The 27,094-nt window shown below is 39.8% G+C and overlaps 2 protein-coding genes across 3 annotated transcripts in view; one reads left to right on the top strand and one right to left on the bottom strand.

The window, feature by feature from the left end:
• ttc13 (tetratricopeptide repeat domain 13) overlaps nt 1–13,928 on the bottom strand; it is a 29,112-nt gene extending 15,184 nt beyond the window's left edge. For both annotated transcript variants that reach the window (XM_079645498.1, XM_079645499.1), the window contains exons 1-10: nt 13,704–13,928; nt 12,161–12,255; nt 10,192–10,267; nt 10,035–10,105; nt 9,851–9,916; nt 8,522–8,614; nt 5,682–5,798; nt 4,314–4,424; nt 956–1,038; nt 678–819 (exon numbers count right to left, since the gene is read on the bottom strand). In XM_079645498.1, coding sequence (XP_079501624.1) covers nt 678–819; nt 956–1,038; nt 4,314–4,424; nt 5,682–5,798; nt 8,522–8,614; nt 9,851–9,916; nt 10,035–10,105; nt 10,192–10,267; nt 12,161–12,255; nt 13,704–13,872 — 1,023 coding nt within the window. In that variant the 5' untranslated portion in view covers nt 13,873–13,928. The remainder of the gene's footprint in view (nt 1–677; nt 820–955; nt 1,039–4,313; nt 4,425–5,681; nt 5,799–8,521; nt 8,615–9,850; nt 9,917–10,034; nt 10,106–10,191; nt 10,268–12,160; nt 12,256–13,703) is intronic.
• Nucleotides 13,929–14,417: 489 nt separating this feature from the next.
• arv1 (ARV1 homolog, fatty acid homeostasis modulator) lies at nt 14,418–20,260 on the top strand. Its single transcript, XM_079644299.1, has 5 exons — nt 14,418–14,569; nt 14,768–14,887; nt 15,351–15,504; nt 18,081–18,305; nt 19,653–20,260. Exons 1-5 carry the CDS (start codon nt 14,474–14,476, stop codon nt 19,778–19,780), a joined length of 723 nt encoding a protein of 240 aa, XP_079500425.1. The 5' UTR covers nt 14,418–14,473; the 3' UTR covers nt 19,781–20,260.
• The last annotated feature ends 6,834 nt before the right edge of the window (nt 20,261–27,094 follow it).

Below are 27,094 nucleotides of genomic sequence, written 5' to 3'. Positions count from 1 at the left end.
CAGCTCACTCAGAATGCAGCGGCTCGTCTGGTCTTCAACCTTCCTAAATTCTCCCACACCACGCCGCTCCTCCGCTCCCTTCACTGGCTTCCAGTAACTGCTAGAATCCACTTCAAGACCCTGGTATTTGCGTACCATGCTGCGAATGGATCTGGCCCTTCCTACATCCAGGACATGGTTAAACCGTACACCCCAGCACGTGCACTCCGCTCTGCATCAGCCAAACAGCTCGCTGCACCCGCACTGCGAGGGGGACCCAAGTTCCCATCAGCAAAAACACGTGGGTTTGCTATCCTGGCTCCTAAATGGTGGAATGAGCTCCCCATTGAAATCAGGACAGCAGAAAGCATACACATCTTTTTCAAACTGAAAACTCATCTCTTTGGACTCCACTTCGAGCGATAGAATTACTAACAAAGCACTTATATACTAACAAAGGACTGGCTTATCTAGAGCCAGTTGAGTAGCACTTGAAATGTTTTGGCTCTATGAAACCTGATGTACTTATGATTCCGTTTTCTTCAAGTTTGTACCTTCTTGGTCGAATGCACTTATTGTAAGTCGCTTTGGATAAAAGCGTCAGCTAAATGTAATGTAAATGAATATTAGGCCCAACAAATAAATAGGATATGAAGCCTAGCTATATAATCCCACAATGTCTCCCCCCCCCCCCTCACCTTGAAGTTCCCGATGGCCTCCTGCAGCGAGCCGTGGTGGTACAGCATCATGCCTCGCAGCTGCAGAGACTGGATGTGGTTCTGGTTCAACATCAGGGCTTTCTGGAAGCTCTCCATCGCAGACTCAAAATCCCCCAGCTCTCTGCAAAGAGGAAGAAGAGAAACCAAGAGAGCAACATGCACATGCTGTTAGCGAAGCAGAGGGGAGAGGGGGGTAATCTCAACTCCTTCAATGCAAAAAAGGACATGTGTTATCGGGTATATAACGGTCTCTGTACCTGTAGGCCTGTCCAAGGCTTTTATAAGCATCTATGAAGTCAGCTTTTAACTTCAGCGCCTCTTTGAATGTCTCGATGGCTTCCTGACGAGTGAAAACAGAGTGACGACACAGAGTTAACAGGAAATTACAAAAAGGGAACATGAGAATTGACCCAAAAGGTTAGACTCAGCAGATGGTGCAGACCTTGTTTCAGATATAACCAGATAGTGATGGCACATTTTAGTTGACAGAACAGTCGTCACAGTGGAACTCATGAACTGCCAACACTGTTCATGTAGATCAGTGCTTCTCAAAGTGTGGTCCGCGGACCACTGGTGGTCAGTGAGCGCCCCCTAGTGGTCCGTGAGTATATTGGTAACATTTTAAATTAATTAATTGATTTAAGTTTTCCGCACTCTCGCGGGAATATCTCCGCAATGGAACGAGCTTAAGTTTCACTTTCGATTGCATGAAATAGCCCAGCGCAACACCTTCGTCACACATGTTGCCACTTGTTTGTAACATTTTCAGGCGATTTGTAATCTGTTCTAGAAAAACGATGTGTTTTGATATTTGTGGCGTTAGGTGGTCCGCGAGTGTTTTTTTATTGGTTAAGTGGTCCTTGGTATGAAAAAGTTTGAGAAACACTGATGTAGATGCATAAAATAATGTTTTGTAAAGTGTAAATCAAATACAATTCCACGACGTAATCCTTGCAAGGAGTGATAGAAGTAGTACGATTTTATACCTAATTCGAAATGCCAATACACAAATGTAAAGGTACTCCACAATAAGTCAAAGTGATGCATTTGAAATCCCCCTCAAGTAAAAGTACAGTTGTATTATTATCTTAATGTACTGAAAACACATTATGTAAGGGTCACAAGATAAATGAGATGGGTGTTGAGAATATTTACGGGAGAGGGAGACCAAGGAGAAACAAAGTTGTCCTTTTAAAATGTGTATGCTCGTTTGGACTTTTCTCAAATTTAGCATTTCTATGAAAAAGTGGATAATTTTCCCTCTTCGGGCCTCTAACGGTACGTCCACACGACAGCGTGCTTTGAAGCTTGCCGGTGGGCGTGTCTGGCGTGCGACCAACCACCAATCACATTCATCTCCAGCGCCGGACACACAAGCACACAGTTTGATTGGCTAGAGCTTGTGCTGGCATATGATTTGATTGGCTGGCGCTTCACGGAGGCAAAGCAACGCGACGGAACCACAATGCAGTTGGGCAAAGCGTGACGTCACTCAAAGTGAATGGGAAGCGCCTCCGTTGAAGCACGCGACCGTGTGGACGTTATGTAACAGTTGTTTAAATCAAAAAATCTGAAATGTTAAGTGGGGACATTTGCATTTTTTGATGTACAATTAAAAGAGTAATTGAAGCTTTATAGTAAATGTGGTAGAATAAAAAGTGCCTCAAGTACACGAAACATTAAATGGAAATGTTCCAAGTAAAAAACAAAGACTCCTAAATTGTACTTTAGTATATAACATGAGTACATTTAGTTATCTTCCAGCATTGAGGGAAGGGGCCACTTATGGGTCAGCAGACAACCATTTCCCTTTCTCACAACAAATAACTCAGTCACAGTTCCTCCTACTGATTAGAAGGATGTAGAGATGCAGAGTAGATTTGTTTTCAAGAGAAATTGTTAAAATACATTAAACTCTCATATCAGAGTTACATCATTAGACTACTGTTAATGGTGAGAGTAACTGGTTCTGATAGTCAAATGTTCTACTGGCTCTTTTCTCAGCATATTCACAGTGTGTGTTCAGTAGCTGCTGCACAGGGCTTCCCCCAGGAAATTGGTTAGCCGAGGTGATAAGCACAACCAAAAAAAAAACACACACTCATGTGACTGAATTAAACCGAGCAACTGAAGCAGCTTTGCAGAAACCCTCAGATTAAACAGCTGCAGCTCGGCACTCCACTTAATCTGACATACATACATATTTTGAGATTGACAATAAAGTTGACTTTGACTTGACTAACAAGAGTTGGACAAATATGTTTCAGTTGTTTTATGAAGCCAAAATGAAGCAACTTACATTTGAAACGTGAGATAAGAACTCTAGTGTGTCTACATACGGTTGATAGGGACTTTTCAGGTCATTTCCAGTGTGTTTTTAATGAGAATGGTACAAAATAATGTATGTAAAGGGTTAGGACCTTAGGACTAGGGTTGCTCAATTAATCGTATTTTAAATCGCAATTACGATTATGGCTTGCAACAACATAATCAACAACATAATCAAAATAAAACGATTATTTTTTTATTATTATTATTACTTTTTATTTATTTTTTTTCAAATAATTTTTTTTTTTTATTGGTTTTTCAGTTAAATTATACTTGAAGTTCAGGGTAATCAACTGTTAAAAACATACTGTTCACATTTTTTTTCTCTAATAAATTGATGTTTTCAAAGTAAATGGATTATCGTTTTTAATAATCCTGATATCAATTATTGATCCAAATAATCGAGATTATGATTTTTGCAATAATCGAGCAGCCCTAGTTAGGACTGCTGAAGATGAGATGGGAAGTCAGCTATGTATCAGCCCTGCCCAGCCCTCAGGGAAACCCTGTCTGTAACACCACAGCTTTAAAGTACAGCCTCCTATGTGTCGAATAACACCCTGAAGTGTCTTTGAGGTTTCTGATGACATTAGCGGTCCACAACAAACAGAAACAGGAAACTGGTGTCAAACACAGCTTTCTCTCGGATTCAGACGGCTGTATTGATCCTGAAAGGTCAATTCCCTCCCTACTGAGAGAGCTGCTCAAACTCTCTTATCGTGTAGCCTATAAAAACCAAGGCTAAACTTCAAAAAAATCAAGAAAACCCAGACTCAAAATGTCTCCCAAAGCAGTCTACTAGTTCTAGTTTGCAGCTGCTCATAGGTGGTTTAGTGTATATATTGGATGGTAATTAAGTTTGCACATAAAATATGAATGCAACACCATTAGCTTCGAAGCATGTCCTTGTTGATATTCTGTATACATCTCATTGAAAGTGTTCCCCTATATTATTGATTGTAAACATATTATCAATAAGGCTTTTTGTTTTTGATCAATTCCCACAATAAAATAAGTGTACTTTCTAAAAGATGTGGATTGGTTTAAAGCTTTTTTTATGCTCCTAAGCATCCACAAATGTTATATATTCCTTTCAGTGAGAGGTCGCTAGCTAGAGCAGGGGAGCAGTTTTTGCCCTACTGTCCCTCTCAGTAAGGCATACAAATCTTAAACGGGATGTTTGTGCCGTGAATGCTATTTTTAAAGCCTGATTTTCAGTTTTTCTTGATAATCAGAACACACACACACACATCCAAATTCCTATATTTCTATAGTGAAACCCCTTACCTTGAGCATGCCTCTGTGGAAGAAGGTGAGGCCTTTATACAGCATGGCGATGGGCTGATTCTTCTTCAGCTCTAAAGACTGCTGGAAGTCTTCCATAGCTGCCACATAGTCCTGGGGAGAGAGCACAGGATCAGCTCGTGGACGAACGAGGACATGAATGTTCATAATGCACATACAGAACGGTTTTCAGACAAATAACAGGCAACAGTAGTATTCAGAGTGTCACATTGGGCTTTATACAAGAACAGGTAAGAAATACAAGCTTAGAGAGGGAGAGTAAACAGAGCACCTGTCTGGTAAAACTAACAAAAAAGGCCACGAGCAAACACGATAGGTCACCTCGACAGTTAAGAAATGATCTTGATACATGGCAGTTGTAAATAAGTGCTCACATATACTCGTACATATATTGAGTGCATAGCAGTAATACACCAATTAAGAGTGTGTCAGTCCGGGATAGTATCAAAGGTCCCTTTATCAGTATATGCAAAAAATGGTCCCCATGTCTTCTTAAAACAAGCAGACGACCCTCTCATCTACCGTAATTTCCGGACTATAAGGCGCACCTGAATATAAGCCGCAGCAGCTCAATTGAATGATGTGTACATATAGAAGCCGCACTGGACTATAAGCCGCAGGTGTTTTAATGTTTCATTACCATATGTAAGGGTTCGTGCACAGAGGGGATTGTCGGGAAAGAGATGGCTGTTTGAGGAAGCTCCCATTTATTAACATTTCAACAAACAAGTTGCATATTTGCATAACGTATTCAAGTGTTAGCATTTAGTGCAATAGTAGCTACAGAACATGTGCTGTGTAAACTGTACTGTATCACATAGCGTTTCAGACACACACACTTTTCAACTTTCAAACTTAAACGGTGCGCTCCCAGCACACGTACCGGCAGTGATCTACAGCAGCGGTTTCCAACCAGTGGTACGGGGACAAACTGTCTCGCTCTCGTAATGTCTGTCTGTCTTGCTCTCGTTCTGTCTCTCGTACCACTCTCGGTTCCACTTTGACTTTTGCGCGTTACCTGTCTCACTCTTTTCCGGCCTCCAGCTTTTCCTGCTGGAGCCCGCTGCTTAAAGGTGGGGGGCGCGGACCGGCCATAGAGCCCATAGAGTTAAACGTGGTGGACTGTAACCTGTCAAATCCAGATTTAGGAGTTCCCCTAGTGGTCGTTAGCTGTAAAAATCCATAGATTAGCCACACCGTTATATAAGCCGCAGCGTCGAAAAATGGGAAAAAAGGCGCGGCTTATAGTCCGAAGATTACGGTAATTGTGTCCATATTAACAAAGATATCTCTAATCCAGTCCTGATGGGCAGGTGAAGCTGGGGATTACATAACGTTTGATGATCACACCTCTGAGATGAAGAGCAGGGTTCCTCTGTGCCTGTAGAGGCGGGCGGAGGGCTGCAGCTGGATGGCTTTGGTCAGATCGCCCAGAGCCTCGCTGATTCGACCCAGGGGAGACAGGATCTACACAGGGAATCAGACAAAGCACACACTCAATCAAAACAACAGATGTATGGAAACCAAGTGAGATCTGAGCTCTACACACATCCTTTTTTTAATGTTTATATTTTAGTTTTCTTGTATTTTATTTACATATTGTTTTTGGTTGGGTATTATTTTATTTTATTTCATATTTTATTTTTAACTAGCACCTGTTTCGGATTTGTAAGCATACCTGTCTGTACCGACTACCCAGGGAGAGGTCAGAGAATTGAAATGAATGTCTTTATTTAAGTATAATTTACCAAGACTCAGAAGGAAAGGGGTAAGTGTCCGGCAGTAGGGGCTTGGACTGTGAGCCGTAGGGTCGCCGGTTCAAGTCCCCGACCAGATCTAAATATGGACTGCTACTTGGAGAGGTCCCAGTTCACCTCCTGCCCTGCCGTGGTGCCCTTGAGCAAGGCACCGGACAACCCCCTTCCCCCACTGCTCCTAGTACTAGACTCCTGGTACTAGGAGCAGGGTTAAAAGCAGAGAACACATTTCACTGTGTGTGCTGTGTGCTCTGCATGTGTGACCATTAAAGAGGGTTTCATAATGTATGTATATGTATGTGAGCAATAACGTGTAGATTTGAGTGGACTGTAAACTGAGGCGGGTTTGATTTGTATGTACATCTCCATGTATGTTATATATTTGTGGAATAAATAAAAAGTTCTAAAAACAACATATTTTCATATCATTCTTGCAGAAATCCACTTCATTTGATTTGCCTATCACTAACAAGGACTATGGCTTTCCCAACATGACTTCACCAGTTACTAGGCCGACAAATACACACACAATAATAATGGCAGGGTTTTTAGGAAGTGATTCCTTTGTTTGATATTAAACTGCTTCCACTATTAGGAAAAGCTGGTTTGATAATTACAACTGAAAGAAATGTATGATAATCTTTTTTAATGCAAATCGCACTAGTCACGTTTAGGTGAGGAAGTTCATCACACTTTGCCATTTACAGTTCTTTGAGTTTTACTAATGTGATACTTCTTATGTTAAATACAAATGCATTTAAGGACAACAAGACAGAAAGCAAGTAAAAACTTTTTTTTTTTACGTGTAGGATCTTGAAGAATATGTTTTAACAAACACTTCAACATCTCGTGAAATTCCTAACGGGGTCTTTTGGCTGCACAGTGTTGGTGAATTGTTCTTAAGGCGACACTAAATGACAAAGTGACTCTCTGTCGTGTGAAGACAGGGTTGTGTAACCGCTTTTGTGGGACTTGCATGTCAGCTTGATTTCCACACAGATGTTTTTCAAGTGGCTCACAAAGAGGAAACGGCCTCAGAGTGAAACCGAGCAGTGTGATTCTTCAAAGTAAAAACTCACAGTTATCGCTTGTATGATTTGCCTGGGAAACAGCTTCAATTTGTATGTAGTAAAAAATGTGTTTTTCCAGATGATGATTTCTGTGCTTTTGTGCTATAAAACCAACACTGATAACGTCCCCGTCTTTTAAAGTGTCAGCTACTTAAAAATAGGCTTTTTTTCTTTTTAACATCTCACACACCATCTTATGTGTTGTGTGCTTCCTAAAAAGTCTAAAGGTACAGTGAACATACTGTATGTGTTGCTTCTCACTGCACCAGAAAGGGACTGTGTGAATCACATGTCATCAAGGAGCCAATTATGCTCCACTGACGCCCATCGAAACATACAATGATCAGATATAGTGGTGATAAGTTATCAGTGGGATCAGATAAATGATATTACTTTTTGTGTTTTATGGAACTTCAAATCTCATTTAAAGGTCTCCTATTACACTGATTTTCATCAATATATTACAGGTCTCAGATGTATACAGAACATGTCTCTGATTGGCTGAAACACCAAACAGATCATTGCAGCGTTACCCATAATCCCCTCTGTTTCAGCCCTGTTTCCAAAGTGCTGATTCTCTGTCTGTTACTTTAGATGAAAATAAGGAGCCCCTCCCCACGCCCCTCTGAGAGACATTTGGTTACAAAGAACTCAATGGTGCTCTAGGAGGAGATTCAGGTGATAAAGGGGGGGGGGGGGGGGGGGGGGGGGGGGGGTTAGCTTGGTTGCTGATTGGCTAATGGTTACACAAGACAAAACATTGTTATGACATCATAAAGTGGCCAAAATCGGATCAGCTCATTTTCAGACAGGTTTTTATAGAAATTGATCAAAAAGAGAGAGAATCTTTGTTCCTGAAACTTTCAGAGTCTCTTTCCACAGAGGGGACACATGTTGATGTAGAAGAGACATGGAGAAGAGGGGACACATGGTGATGGAGAAGAGACATGAAGAAGAGGGGACACATGTTGATGTAGAAGAGACATGAAGAAGAGGGGACACATGTTGATGTAGAAGAGACATGGAGAAGAGGGGACACATGTTGATGTAGAAGAGACATGGAGAAGAGGGGACACATGTTGATGTAGAAGAGACATGAAGAAGAGGGGACACATGTTGATGTAGAAGAGACATGAAGAAGAGGGGACACATGTTGATGTAGAAGAGACATGAAGAAGAGGAGACACATGTTGATGTAAAAGAGACATGAAGAAGAGGGGACACATGTTGATGAAGAAGAGACATGAGGAAGTGGACTTTGCATAATAGGTCCCCTTTAAGAACAACACTTTTGAAAAGGAGGGTTAGAGAGTAAACCATACTGAGGATTGACTCTCTTTGTTCGTGTCTTTGTGCACCTCACCTCTGCTCGCTGCTCGTAGACCTCGGGCCAGTTAGGCTCCAGGGTGATGACTCTGTTGAGCTCGAACAACGCCAGGTCAGCATTCTTTATGTCCTGGCGTGGAGAGGAAGGAGAGGCGGTCACATTTTGTTGACATAAACCTTTATGTTATATAGTGAACAAAACCAGGAGCACCAACACTAACAACTAAGAAAGCTTAAAAAGTGCTGTCCAGTGTTTTTACCGGAGGGCACTCTCTCCTAGCCACAGATATAATTTGTATTCATTGAATGACACACTGAGTCATCCTGCACAGGCCTGAGAGTGCTGCAGTCATCAAAATGCATGATGCAAAAAGAAAACCTACAGACAACAACGCCTTCTCTTAATATATATCAACTACGGTTCTTTTTTTATCCGCAGACTCCAAATAAAGGAACTCCATTTATAAAGAAAACAGAAAAGGAACTTTAGCTTGTTCTGCAGGTATGACTCATCTGCTGTGAATAATCTGAAGACCTCACCGACAGCTACAACGCAGCGTTATAAGTGTTTCTCCTAAATAATCACTTCATATCCTGATGAGGCCACAAAGTATACCTTATATATGCTTTCTGTTTGTTTTTAAGGCTTTGTGTAAATGGTATGCAAAGGTCACAAGTAGGACTGCCAGAAACTGACCATGATCAAATTCGAAAATCGGACAGCCCTGGCGAATATTAATCGATTATTCGCCACCCAACCTCCCCCCCCCCCCGGGAGAGAAACATTTGTTTTTGTAGCGACACCATTTTTTTATTTATTTGCACATGTCAGTTCGAAGTAGATCCACGAGGAACTCTTCTTTGAACGTGCCGCTTTGTTCATCTTTAGTTGTGTTGTTCCCACTGTTCTGTATATCACAAACAAATCAACCGCACGTGTGACGGAGAGGGGGGGGGGGGCGGGGTCGGTGTGTAGCGGCACTCTGTTGGGGTGACCAATGATCATTTACAATTATTAATACTATTATTAGCAGTAGTCTATATTTTGGTTGAAACTAAGCCAGGAAAAAAAAGAAAATCATAAATAATAATTAAAAAATATATAAATAAAATCGAATTTTTAAAAAATAATTTTCGATTATGGAGACTGTAACGAATATTCGAAAAATCGAATAATCGCTGGCATCCCTAGTTACAAGTTGTATTTTAGTGTAGATAAATGAAGTCAACTTTATCTCTGTTGCACATTTCAAAGCCAGGTTGCATTACACGTGCACAGAAAGTTCAGATCACTAAAATACAAGAATAGTTTTGGGGATTTCCCAAACACAGAGAAGTTACAAAAACACTATCATCAACCACTCACCTGTAAGCTTTTTTTCCCGTAAGCTATCCCCCTCCCATAGATGGCACTGACCAACTCGGGGTCACCCTTAAAACAAACACATATTGTCAAATGCAACACAGAGAAAGGAAGTTGTACTCTAGGTTTGAAAGGATTCAAAAGGGGGTTTACAAAATAGCAAAAGTACGGCCAAATGAAAACCCACCTGTAATAAGAGTGAGAAGTGTTTGATGGCTTCATCATAAAGACCGTTGCCTATCAGAACGTAGCCTATCGCTGCAATGACAGAACAAAGCATGATGAATACCCAGGAGAACATGGCGAGAGATAGCTTTTGTATTTAGAACATCAAGCAAACTTACCAAGTTCTTCGTTTGTGTTGTGGTTATCTACGGGGAAGGGGATTTTTTTCTGTTCTATAAACAACTTGGCTTGGTTCTGTGAGAGGTGGAGACAAGAACAAAAAACATGTAGGGGTTAAAAAAAGAAAGAGACATTTATCAAGATGGCACGCTAAACTAAAAAAACGGTAGCTTCCTGTGTGAAGCCAATGACAGATCAACTAAATGTGGAAAAAACTCAGATGAACCAGATGGTTATCAGTGGGCTATATCTAAAAACATGCTTCCTGTTCCTTTGAATTCTTTAGAAACAAGAAGTGATACCTTTCTACAGAACACGTTTAAATTAAAACCTTTGTCAAGAACATTTAGGTGACTTAAAAGCTTTCTCAAGGCAAGCCAAATTCGACTGTAAAACACATTTTACTGGCTACTCAAAGTGAGTAAACATTAAAAGCACAAAGATGAAGTGCAACAAGATCAAGGTTATTCTTAGAATTCAAGCCCATTGCTGAGGACGTTGAGTACAGCCGAGCAAAGTTCCTGTGTAGCAATAAATATTCTGTGTATTGCTTAAAAAGGCTGTTTTGTCATTCTCCCTCTCACAGTGCCACGTCGTGTCACCGTGCCATCCCAAATGCAGAATGGCAGCATGACATACCAGTGTTTCCCATACATTGATTTATTTGTGGCGGGCTGCCACAATTAAATATCGTCCGCCAAAAATGGATCTCATAAAAAAAAAAAAAGTATTATTATTATTATTATTATTATTATTATTATTATTATTATTATTATTATTATTATTATTATTATTATTATTATTATTATTATTATTATTATTATTATTATTATTATTATTATTATTATTATTATTATTATTATTATTTATTTTTTTTTGTTTTTTGTTTTTTGTTGGTGGTCTAATGGATAGTGAGGTGGGCTGATGATCGGAAGGTTGCGAGTTCAAATCCTGCCTGGAACACCACTACTAGTGTGCCCTTGAGCAAGGCACTTAGCCTTCGGTTACTCACGGGAGAATGTCCCTGTGATTGGTCATTGTAAGTTGCTTTGGAATAAGGCATCTGCTAAATGCCTGAATTGTAAATTGTAAATAATATTTTGGGGAGAATAAGCCCCACAGATCCTCAACTCCGGTGTGTTTCACTCATTAACAACGCAACACAGAGCAACAAGAACGTGGGGGGGGGGGGGGTGCCCCCACAAATAGAATACAAATTATGTGGGAAACACTGCACACACCATTACAGGATGCAAATGGGACAGCATGCAAATGTTGCTGTCGGCAGCATTTTGGGTTTTCAAAACAGCGGCGAGAAAACCGACAAGACAAACGTCATCGGATAAAGTCACAGGAGCGACGTCCTCAGAATGTGAACTCAGGTCGTGACGGAAAGCAGAGGGTTGTGTTTCTCCTCTTTCTAACTTATCAGGCAGATCTTCTCTTGAGTGTTAAGGCATTACATTACAGGTTTTTCTCACTTTTGGGAATGAACACTAGCCCAAGCATTTCACCTGTAGAGGAAGGGTGCGGTCAATACATGTTGGCATCATTTGTTGGGTGTGGTTAGAAGTGCAACAGACATAGTACTCTGGTATACACGCAGCAAGGTTGTTGTTCTTTCCCCTCAGAATGAAAAGAGATTCTGTCATTCATCTTGTGATCAAAGTGTAAAAGCATTACAAAAAATAATGCGTATCAAACTGAAACATGAGCATAGTGTAATAGTTCATTAATAAATAAGAGTATCAATCAATAATATGCAGGTCAGGTTTCTTCCTTGATACACAAATGAAAGATGGGAGAGCTTGGAACAGACATGTAGCACATAGTGCAGAGTGTGTGTGTGTGTGTGTGTGTGTGTGTGTGTGTGTGTGTGTGTGTGTGTGTGTGTGTGTGTGTGTGTGTGTGTGTGTGTGTGTGTGTGTGTGTGTGTGTGTGTGTGTGTGTGTGTGTGTGAGATCTCACCAGGATCTTCTCTGCGTTAAGGGAGAAGACTGACTCGCAGGGCGGGTTGCTCCCCTCCTCACAGTCTGGGTCTTCCAACTGTAAAATAGAGGACTCTGAAAAGAGAAATATTCTGAGTATTTATAAAAAGGGGTCAAGTTACATTTAAAACATCACGTATTTCAAAGAGGAAGTGCCACGACAACTGCCAAGCAGACCTCACCCCACTTCCAGTGGCACGTCAGCAATGCAGTTTGAATTACTCCACAAAGCTCTTGAGAACGAAAGTAATGCACTTATAAGTTATTTATTGATTATTCATTCTAAATCATGTTTTTTGGAAGATGTTGTCCTCTTTTAACTGCATAGTTTAAGCTTTAAAAGAAAAATATATTGATCATTCTTTAAACACACATGCAGTTATATAGTTAAAGTTGCAATTGTGGTTTAAAAAGTGAATTATTACATTGGTGTTTTAGGAAACTTCCTGCAAAACACGTGCCTTTTGCCAAATTAAGAAGGTTTGTGTGTATTTTAAGGTGTATATGTCATGGCCATCAATCACTTTAAAGTGAACACTGTGTCACTTTTAGAGTGTGTCTGAGTTATGTTATACATGTGGGGTTAAAAAATAAAATATTTAAAGCATTGAAAGGGATTTTTTTGTTATGTTTCCAATGCATTGCTACAAAAAGATAACCTAACTTTAATAATAATAATAATAATAAATAAACCAAGCAAGCGGATTGCCGAGTCGGCAGGAAAAACTTTTAACAGCTCAAAATGCATGTTGCATTTGGGTTTACGCTCTTTTAGTGCTCTTAAATATTTTACATTTGGTTAATAATATCTCTTCAGCTCAGCACACACATGGGTTAAACCAGACAGCAGTAATCTCAGCATAATGTCAATTTGTAAAACCAGTTCACCTTTATTTTAATCCCAGACTGTACAACCTGTCCCCTCTTGGTCAAATTATCTGATACATGACTGCACTACAACTCTCCAGTATAATTTGCAGTTAAATGTGCACTACCTGCACTATGCATGCACACATGTACTATATGCACTTTGCAGTAAGTAAAACCGTAAATGCTTTTTTTTAATTAAACTATATAGCGGGGGGCTATAGCAGAATCCACCACAAGCTTATTGCCTTCACAAAAATGTTTCATTAAATTAGAGCATTAAATTAAATTAGAGCAAGTCAACACCAAAATGATGTATTTTCTGAATGGAGTTTGGTGTTGACCTTTTAGGGTAAGCCAAAAACAATGCAGTTTGTGAATGAGTTTTTGGTTTCCTTAACTTACTGTTCTGTACACATTCCCATACCCTCACTCCTATGCTAATAATATGTCATTTATCACCATTTCAAATGTCCCATTTCAAATCCCATTTAACCTCTACGGTAGTAAGGGCCAGAGCTTATCTCAGTAATCTCACCGCTTGTTGTTATTAGCTCATCTATTAGCTTACAAACGGTTAGGCTACTTCCACAGTGACAGTTGAAACAGAGGGAGGACGTGGCAAAGTAACAGCCGAAAAAGAGAGACTTTATTACCGCAGTCAGCCGCGTACTCTTCCCACTCGGACAGCGAGCTGCATCCCTTCTTGTGGAGCTCATTGTTGAACAGGGTGAGAGTGGAGAAATATTCAGAGGAGAGGATTTCTCGGCTCAGGTAGAGCAGAGAGAGCGCTGCTACCACAACAGCCCGGCTGGCAGGGGCCATGTTGTGCTACATGTGTGACGCGATGAGAGCGGAAGCTGCGGCAGTTGGTTCCGAAACAGAGGGACACGCCCCCCTCACGCGCGAGAGAAGAAGAAGACTGTAGACGGAGATGGTGATTAAACTACATTTCCCAGCATACTCTGCGGCTTTCAAACCGGTCCAGTGTCCACTGTCAAGCAAGCCGGACCGAACGAACACACTATCAAAATAAAATAGCGATATTTTTTATTTTGCATGGCTCCACAATTTTCCAGATTTTGACAGATTTTCTTTGTTTTTTTTATTTTTTTTATTCAAGAACATATTTGAACCTCATATATTTTGTATCTAAAAAAATTCAAATCAGGGGAAGACATAAAAAGTAATACAACTTTTTTTATACTAAAATAAATAAATAAAATAATTTACACATATGTATAATCACTACAATTAATTGGGGGAGAATATAAAATGATTAACTTTAATTATTGATTAAATAGCAAATTACAATCTGTGCTTTTATTTTGAAGGCGAAGCTGTTTGGAACCATCGTACTTCCGCTTTGATTGAACAACATGCTAGCTGTTCTGTGGTGTAAAGTTATCAGTTTACAGGTTGAAGAATGGGGAAAGATGGCTTTAGATGTGTTGAATGTAACGAAAAATCACCAGAGTTACACCGGGATTACAGCAACGGGATCCTGAAGATAACAATATGTGTACGTTAGTTTGTATCTTCTTAAATTAGAGGGGTTTGGTCACTGTTTATGAATGAAGATGCTACATGCTATAAGATTATACAGCTAACATAGATCTCATAGACATGTTTGATACCTAACTTTTGACACAAATGCTTAATATTATCGTGTTATTCCAAAACAGCAACATTTTAATACAAATTGTGTGTGTGCTTCCAGGAGTCGTGTCAGAAGCCAGTGGACAAATACATTGAATATGACCCAGTTATCATCCTGATTGATGCCATTTTGTGCAAGACGCAGGCTTTTAGACACATTTTGTTCAACACAAGCCTGAATGTAAGTCTAATTTCCTTTCACATGGTCACAAACAATAATATATCAAAATAAACTACTCTATGTATCAACAGTTTGTAGATTTGGGCATGCTCTGTGTTCACAACAGGACTCTTAAGTGACACAGGGTTTATTGAAAGTATAGTGTTCACTTACAGAAAAACAGTATATAGTTATTTGTCGTTGTTTTGTATGTACTGTGTCCTGATATATCCATGTTGATGTTATACATGGAGCTGCTGTTATGCAAGTCAAATTTCTGACTTGATCTGACCATTAAAGTAATATCATTCTGACATACTTTCACCTCTGTGTGGTTTTGTATGCAGGACTCTTACTTGTAACGGAGTATTTTAAATAGAGTGGAAATGGAGGAAATTCAATGAGTACTTTTACTTTATTAAAGGATCTGAATACTTCACCACTGGTGTTCAGGTACTTCAAGTGTGTGTGTACTCTCCTCCAGATCCAGTGGAAGTTGTGTGTGTTCTGCCTGCTGTGTGAGGCGTACCTCAGGTGGTCTCTGCTGCACGGCACCGAGCAGAGCAGCGACCCCGCGGACATCATCCGGTACACCAAGGAGTGGGAGTTCTACGGCATGTTCGGATTGGCCGCCCTCGGTGAGAACCAGAGCTTTATACACACCTGTTACTCTGTTACTGGCAGAGATGGCAAAAGTACACTCATCTTTTACTCAAGTAGAAGTACAGATACTTAAGTTTGAAAATACTCTGGTAAAAGTAGAACTACTGACTAAACTTCTTTACTCAAGTAGAAGTAAAGAAGTATGGGCTTCGAAATGTACTTAAGTAAAAAGTACCCATAACTTTGTGTCCTTGGGCAAGACACTTCACCCTAATGTGCTGTATTCACTGTTACTTGTCTGATATGTGTAATATGTAATGTAAAGCGCTTTGAGCATTCGGAAAAGGGCTCTTATAGATTTAATGAAATGCAGATTAAAACTAAATTAACGAGCCTGTTTGGAAAATGTAAGAAGTAGAAAGTACAGGTATTTCTATTAAAGGTCCCATGTCATGCTTTTCTGGTTATTACCCGTCCCCTTGTGTGTTATGTAGGTTTTCCTGCATGTAAACGGTCTGCAGAGTCACAAACCCTCAAAGTACACCCTGTAGGGAGTAAAACTCTAACACAGAAGAGACCTGTCTATGCTGCCCCAGAACGCCTCGTTGGACATTTCTCTTTCTCCATTGTTTACTTCTTGGGTATAGTGACGTATTTCGGGTATAGTGACGTAACGTAACAGCTCTGCCGATTGGTCCAAATTGACCAATCTGCAGAAGATGCTGTATGAGAAACCAATGTGAGTTTGGAAAATTGCACAATATAAATTTATTTGAGTAGACCTCAACAATGGAATTATGATCAGTAGAAATGGCCATGACATGGGACCTTTCAAAATGTAAGAAGTAAAAGTAAAAAGTCGTCAGAAAAATAAGTAGTGGAGTAAAGTACTGATACCAGAAAAAATGTACTTAAGTACATTAACTAGGGATGTCCCGATCACCTTTTTTTGCTCCCGATCCGATTCCGATCATTTGATTTTGACAATTTGCCGATTCCAATTTTTCCCGATCCGATCTTTATGCAATGCATTAAGAGAAAAAAAAAGAAAAAAAGCATTCAAGTTGTCCCTTAAGGTTATTTTTTTATTTAAATTGGATATTCTATCCAACATGGATATAGGTTCTTTCTTTCACAGCAGCATTGGATCAGTTCAGTTGTGCAGCATTGGATCAAAACAAAATAAAGCTTATCAGTACTCGTTAGCTTACTGCTACAATTAGACACTGCGCCCACTCTGTTGCCAGATTTGAGAGAAATAAGCAACCAGGTCTATGGAAACAAGCCCCAAAGAAGCAACACATACATGATGTTCTGTAATTTGAAACCAAAACTAAGGCCTCAGGATGACTTTAAGACTTGAACATGGTCATTTTTGTTTTGAAACATTGAATACAAAATAAAAATAAAGTATTTATATAAAAAAATTACAAAAATTAAAAAATCCCAATCCCCGATTTTTTTCTCCCGATTCCGATCTTTTGAAAATCACGTGATCGGCTCCGATCCCCGATCACGTGATCGGATCGGGACATCTCTAACATTAACGAAGTATTACTCCACTACTTCCCACCTCTGGTTACTGGCTTTGTTTACCTGGGAGTATGACTGCATTTACACTATATTTTGATTAGTCTCAAGGTTTTTTTTTTTAATATAACTGTCATTTAGTCTGAAAATGTTTTAAAATACTAAAGCCCTTCACAATTTCCCAGAGCCCTAAGTGTTAAATTACTTGTTTTTGCCAAGCGACAGTCCAAGTCTACGATATTTATTTTACTTGTATATAAAACAGAGAAGAAAAATCAGCACATCTTCCCATTTGAGATGCTGGAAGCACAGACTGATTGACATGTTGCTTCATGCATAACTTAATCACTCTGAAACATTTAGTAGATTCATTTGCTGTCAGTCAACACTTCATTTCAGCACTATCCTGGAGTCAAAAGCTCAGTGGAATAAAACGTTATCTTTTTGGTATAACAGGTCAAACATATTGAATCAGGCCAAATGTTGCTGATACTACAGTTCCATCAACGCCCTTTGCACTAGTGTATCATTCAATGCATGTGTCTATGTGTGTCAAGGGTGTGAAGCTGGCAGCGTTCTGTCAAATGTAATGAGGTACTAAAGAAGATGCCCTTTACAATTTCCCAGAGCCAAAAGTATTTAGTGACTTTCATTTGACTTACAATATAATTGAGAAAAGCATCAAATCTTCCCGTTTGAGATGCTGGCAGCACAGAATGATTCACATGTTGCTTCATGAATAACTGAATCACTCTGAAAAATGTAGTTGATTAATTTTCTGTCAGTCAACACTTCATGTCAGCACTACTTTCTCTACTTGGTATAACATATCTAACTCACCTCTTGCCCTGGCTTTTAATACTAGTTGAACATAACATTTTTACATTTCTATGTGTTTTTATATGTTTCTAGTTATTGTGCTGAGGTTGTTTTAAATGTGCTATATAAATAAATAAACATTGAGATTGAGATTGTGAAACATATTGAATCAGGCTAAATCTTGCTGGTACAACACTCCCATCAACGCCTTTTGCACAAACGTATCATTGAATGCATGTGTCCGTGTGTGTCGTGTGTGTAGAGCTGTCAGCGTTCTGCGTTGCCGTGCTGTTGTTCCTCATGGTGGTGGTGGGGGGTCTGCAGGGCGCGACCCTCGACCTCCGCCTGCTGCTCCGGGCTCTGCTGCTCTCCTGCTACGGGAAGGTCCTCCTCATCCCCGCCGTCATCTGGGAGCACGACCACTCCCCGCTCTGCCTGGGCCTCATCAAGATGTTCGTGCTCACCTCCAACTCGCAGGCTATCAGAGGTACAAGAAGTGTGTGTGTGTGTGTGTGTGTGTGTGTGTGTGTGTGTGTGTGTGTGTGTGTGTGTGTGTGTGTGTGTGTGTGTGTGTGTGTGTGTGTGTGTGTGTGTGTGTGTGTGTGTGTGTGTGTGTGTGTGTGTGTGTGTGTGTGTGTGTGTGTGTGTGTGTGTGTGTGTGTGTGTGTGTGTGTGTGTGTGTGTGTGTGTGTGTGGAGTTATCTAGACAGGTGGACGGTGCTGCTTTCACTCGCTCAGGTTTTGAGATAAGCATTTTTTAGATGTCTGCCTCTACTGCAATACTATGGATGTAACTGAAATATATAATTGGTGTGGCTCAGAGAGTTGAACATATATATTTTAGGAAGTCAGCGGAAGCATCTGTTTCTACAAAGAATGTTCCCTTTACTCTGGATAATCTAGTCTCACTGTGAATACTTTAGGTGTCTTTGTTTGAATATGAACTTTAAACAAATCTGAAATAGGAGCTTTCAAAATAATATGAGTAATACCTTTGAATACATTTTAGTATGTAGTACCAATATTCAAAATCTTAAACTTATGGTATATAAGTGGTCATCCATAGATTTTTTCCCTGTGCCCTCCTAAAGTATGAGTAGGGTGGTAGCAAAACCTTTAGCCAGATGCTGACGTTATAGTGGAATCACATAATTTAAGGCAGGGGCGTCAAACTCAATTTCATCGCGGGCCACATTCGCATAAAGGTTGCACTCAAAGGGCCGGTTGTAACTATTTAAATAGATTATATATATATATATATATATATATATATATATATATAAAATAATGTATTATATTACATTATTGCCTCTGATTTTGATTATTATCTGATAGGATAATAACTTAGTAATTAACTACGTCTGAAGCAGAAGTCCAGGGCAAATAATTGCAAGTCTCTTCAAGTCACAAAACGAGATGCATTGTGGGACATGTAGTTTATGGGCAACCTGCTTCTGTAAAGTGGCATGTAACCATATAATAAACGTATTCTATTCTTTGCAAGCTCTTGCGGGGCCACATAAAATGAAGTCGCGGGCCAGATTTGGCCCCCGGGCCTTGAGTTTGAGACGCCTGATTTAAGGGATGGATACGATGCTGATCAAAATAAAACGGGATTATTATAGAAATTAGAAGTCATTTTTTATCTGAATAATTAGTTGTTCTAATATTTGAACCTTACAGTTCAAGTATATAATTCTTCAAAAACCTTTTAGAGCACCAGCAGGTGGCAACTACCTCCAACTTTGTGTGAAACATCCCCCTGCTCCTGGTGCTTCTCACAAAGACCCCCAGTCAGAATCTAATTTCTCTCTCACCTCTATTCTTTCTGCAGTGATCCTGAACAGCAGCAGGCGTCTCTCTCTGTTGGCCGTGTGTGTCGGCCTGCTGTCAGAGACCTGCGTGGCTCAGGCCTCTGAGAAGCTTCTGTGGAGCGCCCAGGACATTTTGACTTTTGATTGAACGTCCTCAGACTGAGAGAAATGTCAGTTAACTCAGGGATGGACAAGTGATGCCAAACTGTGCCAGGGAACCCACTACACAGAAAGGTGTTTGCTGCTCATATCCAGTTCTCAAACTGAGACGGAGAGCAGCAGAAGAGACATTATAATGACTTTTATTCTGTACTCTTTACAGAGATACGATACATCTTCATTTTGGAGAGATATTTAGGAGGTGGCGTTGTTTTTTATCGTGGTTTTAAAGTGAATAATTTGCTTAAGACTCCTGTCGTATTTTAATAATGTGACAATAAGTACTTCTCTGTTTGGACAGGACTGGGACTACACTCTTCACATTCTTTGGCTCATTGGGGAAATGCTTAGCTTAACACACACACACACACACACACACACACACACACACACACACACACACACACACACACACACACACACACACACACACACACACACACACACACACACACACACACACACACAACGGTATATTGTGAGAATAAATAGGGATAATTAATTAATAAATAAAGAATCCAGGATTTACTTTCCCTTTTTTTATTCCCATTATTTATTGCAATGCTGAAAGCGTATATAGCCCATACTGTATAGGAGGGACAGTGACAGCTCATGTAAACGTTTTGGTTTGACTAGATGTGGATTTTGCATTAGTATTAATCAATTACACCTCAGAAGAGAACGAAAAATGCCTTACAAAGCGCAAAGTGATGGCTTCAATGTGCTTGTTTTGTCAAAATACTAGGGGTGGGAATCACCAGGCTCCCCACGATACGATACTATCACGATACTTAAGCCACAATATGAAAATTGCGATTATTCTACGATATGCTAAGTATTGCGATACGATATATTGCAAATCACATGTGTCATATCCATGTCCGTTTTCCCCTCCTGGTTAAAAAATGTATTTGCAATATCAATAGTTTATCTAAATAACCCAATTTGTGTTCTTTCAACCTGAAAAGGAGATGGCATTGTTTTTCTCACTTTCATTGCAATTGTATGTCTTAACGTAACTTCCTGTTTTATATATACGACCATCTTTCGGAGGGATATGCTACACTTTATATAAAAAATAAATAAAGTTTATTTAATAAAATATCGATCGCGATACTATGCTGTATCGATTATTCCCCCCACCCCTACAAAATACCCTAGAATATGTATTTTATTATGTTTGTAGCGGCCACAATCCTATAGAACTAAAACAGCCGCGGAGGCGCTAGTTAGCGGATCTTACGCAGGGCAATTATCCAAGTCCAGACAAGAACCTCCATTTGTGCATTTTATTCCAATAACAAAATACAACGAACAGGTTTCCTATATCTCTTTTCCTTAAGCCTTTCCTATGGCTTTCCCTTGTGTGGCTCGAAAGAGGTAAAAAACCGTTTGCCTCCTAGTGCTCTGGCTCCCACCACCACCTGTCTCCAATATATACAATTACACCAGCTGCTCTAATCACCCAGTGCCCAAAACATGCCTTCAAAATAAAAGCATGGAAACTCCTTTAACTTATGACGCTAACTAACAATACATTTACAATAAATAGAAAGAGAATAAATGTTAAACTATTAAATAATATAAATAGTTCCAACAATGTTGATAAGGTAATTATCTTCACAAGCCTTATTAGGTCAGATGAGATTCAAATGTATTGTTATTGCACATAGTACAACTAAATGCAGTCTGCATCCAACCATAAAGTGCAAAGAGTAAATAAAGTGCTGATGAGGTTACAGTAATACATATTGTTGTGATGCATATGTACACAAAGCAGCGTAAGGTCCCTGAGTGTGAGGCGCTGTAGTGGTTATGTGGGTAAACTTAATTAAATCTACACTTACTTTCCCCGGTGTGTGTGTGTGTGTGTGTAAACAAAGTGAATCCGTAAAACAAACGTCCAGAGCAGACTGAGAGTCTGTGGAATGATGGGAATTCATCAACTGCACTTTCCTACAGTACGAAGAGTGAACCGGCCCCCAGGAGACTTTGCAGGAGTGGAGTTGTTATGAGGCTGGATTCTCTCTAAACAAAACCATCTGCTGACAGAGCCATGAGATCTCATCATATTCTCTCAAAGATAATGTGATGGACATTCAACGTTTTAAGGGCTAAGTATGAAAAAGGCTGCGTGAAGCATCCATTCAACATCATATTTATCTAAATATCGATTACAAGTGTTTCTGTTTGTACTTCTTCACATTGTGTCTTGCCCTCCATATCCTTTCTCTGGTGTTTAATCAAAGAGATAAGAAGATATTTCTTTCTTCTGCATTGCACTCCTTCTGCCAATAAGTTATTGAAGCAACTCTGTTAAAATGTCACCCATTTATAAGAAATGGACAAAGAAGTGCACTGTAAAGCCAGTTGCCAATGTTCTCTATGATGATGTTCAGAGCAGATATGTGTGTATTCCTCAAAAATAGTGATACATTGATTATAAAACTACATTTTTCGCTACTTTAAATTGAATACTACACTTGAAGCTGCCTCCTGAATATTTCTTGTTGCACTACACTCCTATGTTCTGAGTCATATTCAATGTGAAGCTTATTTTGTGACGCACTGTACTCTCTGAATATCTGTGTCTCTCTGTCATTGACAAGCCCTAAAGTGTCGCAGGGATTTATATTTTATGATAGATTATGTAAATTAACTTGAACAGCCCGTTTGCCACGAAACACTGCAGAGAAACACTGCAGAGAAATGTTGCAGGATATGCTGTTGACATAAAAGTATGACATAAATACATGGATTTGTTTTTGTGCATTCGTGTACTATGTGGGTGCTGTGTCTGCACGTGGATGCATGTTACTACAGGCGTGTGAATAGTTGAGGAGACAGCACACACACTGAGGAATGTGTTGTTAGGTGTCCTCACTGTGTGCTCCAGTCTCTGCAGAAACACAAAGTCGGCATTGTTGTCAGATTAACACAGAAATGTAACAATCGTACTCTGCAGGAGATACACTGGTGTGTTCATGGAGCCACACAGCAGAGTGATTGTAGGAAAAGTAGTCCAGTTTGTAGTCTGTTTTTTCAATGGGGGTTGTAAAAATGACATACACCTATTAGGAAAACTGTGCAAATTGCTAAATGAAAGGTTAAGTGCTTTATAAATGCAGTTTATGCTTATGGTAGACACTTTTCTGAGTCCTATGGGCAGGGACATCATACGCGATACAGGATGTCTGCTAAACTTGTTGACCGAGATTTGTTGTAAACAAACCCTGAGGGAGTTTCTAAATGTGGAAGTGTGGCTCAATTAGTGTGGCATGCAGTGGTTAAATGTGACTAATCAGATTACAGCAGTCACCTCCCTGCAGTCTGCACCGGCGTTAGCCGAGGAGATAAAGCTGGGTGCAGTAAATCCAACATGAAGTCAATCTGCCCTCCTGGTGCATGATGCTGGTCCAAACCCCTCGGCCTTTATTGGGGATTTGTCCGATTTTTGGTGATATTGTGGATTTATTTTTGACATTAAATTCACATTGGACGTCATGTACATTTGTATCTCTTTTTCACATCAACAAAAGAACATATTGAGAGATTTATTCAACCATGCTTTAGCTTTGAGCGTGCTCGTCAAATGCTAATAACATCAGAATATCTTAACAGCGTGCTGATGTTAAGCTGTTAGAATGTGCTTGTTTATTTTTCATAGCACATTTCCGGATGTATTAAAACAGTCAAAAAAGATGGGCAAGGAGAATAAAAGAGCTTAAGTCTAAGAGAGATTGCAGTTTAAGTTAAAGGCAAGATGATGAATATAAAAGTCTTCAGTGTTTTTAAAAGTAGCTTTTGTTAGTACAATATTAATAGGACATCTGAGGGGAATTTGGGAAGGAATTTCCGTACCACTTTACAATAAGACTACCCTTATAAAGGGTTTACGAGTAGTTTGTAATTCATTTATTAATTAGGTTGTGAACACTTTATAAATCTTTAATAAGCTTTTTATAAGGCATGAGATAAACAGGGCAACTGTGACTGGTTGCTTGCCAAATAATGAGCCCACATTTATCTGTACTGCTAAGCCTTATGGTAGTAACTCATTAATAAATGGGAATGTGTTTTACACTTTACAATAAGGCCCCCTTTTGGCAACTATAAATGTTAGTAACTCGTAAATAAATGCTCATAAAGAGATGCCAAGAAACATCAAGATGGAAGGGGGGGGGGGGGGGGGGGGGAATCAACTCAGTGAACAACAGATACCAAGGATGCAAGTTGATGAAGAAGACGAAGTCAGCTAGGTAGCCAATATAAGGCTTAGTCATCTTGCCAAATAGTGAGCCTGTGTTGATGTATGAAAACTATGTTAGAACTGGTTTATAAATGGTTCTTAATGATTAATAAAGTGTTTACAACCTAATTCATAACCTAATTATAAACCCTTTATGAATCCTTTATAAGTCTTATTGTAAAGTGGTACCGGACTTTCTTTAAAAACCAAAGTATTAGATACACATGAATTGACCAAATGTCATGGCAATCCATCCAATTGTTGCAGACATTTGACCAAAAAAACCACAAGCTACAGCAACTAGCATAGATAACGTAAAACTGAAAAAACACTAAACATCATGACTAGTTAGTACATCGTGTTTTCAAAGCTATTGCACTGCAGTTGAGTCTTTATGTCAGGAAGCAGCGCACTGATGGAGGAACTTTTAAATGAGCAGGAACGAGGCCCATTGGCACACTAACCAGCGGTCCTTTGTCTCTTATTCAAAGAGACAGCAGCTCTGTTGTAAACTGGCCTCACTGGGATCAACAGGCTGAAAGGAAAACACAAAGGAAGCACATTTCAACAGAAATGATCTTAGTTGGGCTTAGTGGGGAAAATACACATTCAGACAATATTTACAACACTCAACAAGCAACTGCCACCTTCAAGGTCATCTATTGTGCAAAGTCCTCCCCTTCCTCATGTCTCTTCTACATCAACATGTGTCCCCTCTTCTTCATGTCTCTTCTACATCAACATGTGTCCCCTCTTCTTCATGTCTCTTCTACATCAACATGTGTCCCCTCTTCTTCATGTATAATAATAATAATAATAATGCATTTATTTTATAAGGCGCCTTTCAAGGCACTCAAGGTCGCCGTACAACAAGGTTAAAAACAGTTTTTACAAACATAGTTAAAAGCAAAACACAGTTTAAAAACATAACTACTAAAAACATACAGCTTGCAGCACAGGTCAGCCATACGCTTGCCTGAACAGGTGGGTTTTGAGGTGAGTTTGGAAAGTATCTTCTACATCAACATGTGTCCCCTCTTCTCCATGTCTCTTCTACATCACCATGTGTCCCCTCTTCTTCATGTCTCTTCTACATCAACATGTGTCCCCTCTTCTTCATGTCTCTTCTACATCAACATGTGTCCCCTCTTCTTCATGTATCTTCTACATCAACATGTGTCCCCTCTTCTCCATGTCTCTTCTACATCACCATGTGTCCCCTCTTCTTCATGTCTCTTCTATATCAACATGTGTCCCCTCTTCTCCATGTCTCTTCTACATCACCATGTGTCCCCTCTTCCTCATGTCTCTTCTACATCAACATGTGTCCCCTCTTCTTCATGTCTCTTCTACATCAACATGTGTCCCCTCTTCCTCATGTCTCTTCTACATCAACATGTGTCCCCTCTTCTTCATGTCTCTTCTACATCAACATGTGTCCCCTCTTCTCCATGTCTCTTCTACATCAACATGTGTCCCCTCTTCTTCATGTCTCTTCTACATCAACATGTGTCCCCTCTTCTCCATGTCTCTTCTACATCAACATGTGTCCCCTCTTACTCATGTCTCTTCTACATCAACATGTGCCCCCTCTTCTCCATGTCTCTTCTACATCAACATGTGTCCCCTCTTCTTCATGTCTCTTCTACATCAACATGTGTCCCCTCTTCTTCATGTCTCTTCTACATCAACGTGTCCCCTCTTCTTCATGTCTCTTCTATATCAACATGTGTCCCCTCTTCTCCATGTCTCTTCTACATCAACATGTGTCCCCTCTTCTCCATGTCTCTTCTACATCAACATGTGTCCCCTCTTCTTCATGTCTCTTCTACATCAACATGTGTCCCCTCTGTGGAAAGAGACTCTGAAAGTTTCAGGAACAAAAATTCTCTCACTTTTTGTCCTGATCCATTTCTATAAAAACCTGTCTGAAAATGAGCTGATCAGATTTTGGCCACTTTATGATGTCATAACAATGTTTTGGGTTGTGTAACCATTAGCCAATCACCAACCAAGGAAACCCCCCCCCCCCCCCTTTATGACCTGAATCTCCTCCTAGAGCACCATTGTGTTCTTTGTAACCAAATCTCTCTCAGAGGGGCGTGGGGAGGGGCTCCTTATTTTCATCTAAAGTAACAGACAGAGAATCAGCACTTTGGAAACAGGGCTGAAACAGAGGGGATTATGGGTAATGCTGCAATGATCTGTTTGGTGTTTCAGCCAATCAGAGACATGTTCTGTATCTATCTGAGACCTGTAATATATTGATGAAAAACAGTATCATAGGGGACCTTTAATATATAATTACCAGTGTTCCTACTAACTGATTTATAGTTAATTGTTCATGTAGATGTTATTGTGATAGTCCTCACAGACTGACTCAAGGCTGTCTGTCCCTCCCTCCCTCCCTCCCCGTGGAGAGAGTGATGCGCACCTTGGATTTGCTCTCGGTCGAGATTATGTTAATCTGCTCTAATCTCCGGAGAGACGCTCAGATGGGCGGCCGAGCACAGAGAGAGAGAGAGAGAGAGAGAGAGAGAGAGAGAGAGAGAGAGAGAGAGAGAGAGAGAGAGAGAGAGAGAGAGAGAGAGAGAGAGAGAGAGAGAGAGAGAGAGAGAGACACAACATGGGCAGTTAAGATACAAAAAAATCACAATATTAATATCATTTTTTAAGTAAAAATGTAAAAGTCTTTATTATGCTTGCAAAAAGCCCTCCGCCATTTTACTTTGCATTAAGATATTGATGCATTCACAGCTAATTTGACCTATTGTTCTTCGTATAACCATTTCTCATATTGTATTCATGCACTTATGTCTTTTATCCTAATCTGTAAAGTAACCAGTAACTATAGCTGTCAGATAATTGAAGTGCAGTTAGTGAAAGGTAACATAATTACACTTTAAATACTGGGTTATTACAACAGGCTGTATAAACAACACTTAAACTGCATTTAAAAAGTCATCTGTTAGTAACTATTACAGATTTCCTTACACTTAAAGAGACACCCTCTCACTATTTGAGACCTTGAGATGTAAAAGGACACAGTTCACA

This window comes from Notothenia rossii (assembly GCF_949606895.1).
Source record: "Notothenia rossii genome assembly, chromosome: 8".
NCBI lineage: Eukaryota > Metazoa > Chordata > Actinopteri > Perciformes > Nototheniidae > Notothenia > Notothenia rossii.
This window is presented reverse-complemented; position numbering and strand designations above follow the sequence as displayed.

Bases quoted from the DNA above. Each gene is read 5' to 3' on its own strand.
- arv1 (XM_079644299.1), top strand. From the start codon at position 14,474: ATGGGGAAAGATGGCTTTAGATGTGTTGAATGTAACGAAAAATCACCA. The intron at 15,505-18,080 runs GTGAGAACCAGA...TCGTGTGTGTAG, and splicing joins GTTCGGATTGGCCGCCCTCG to AGCTGTCAGCGTTCTGCGTT. The intron at 18,306-19,652 runs GTACAAGAAGTG...TTCTTTCTGCAG, and splicing joins CAACTCGCAGGCTATCAGAG to TGATCCTGAACAGCAGCAGG.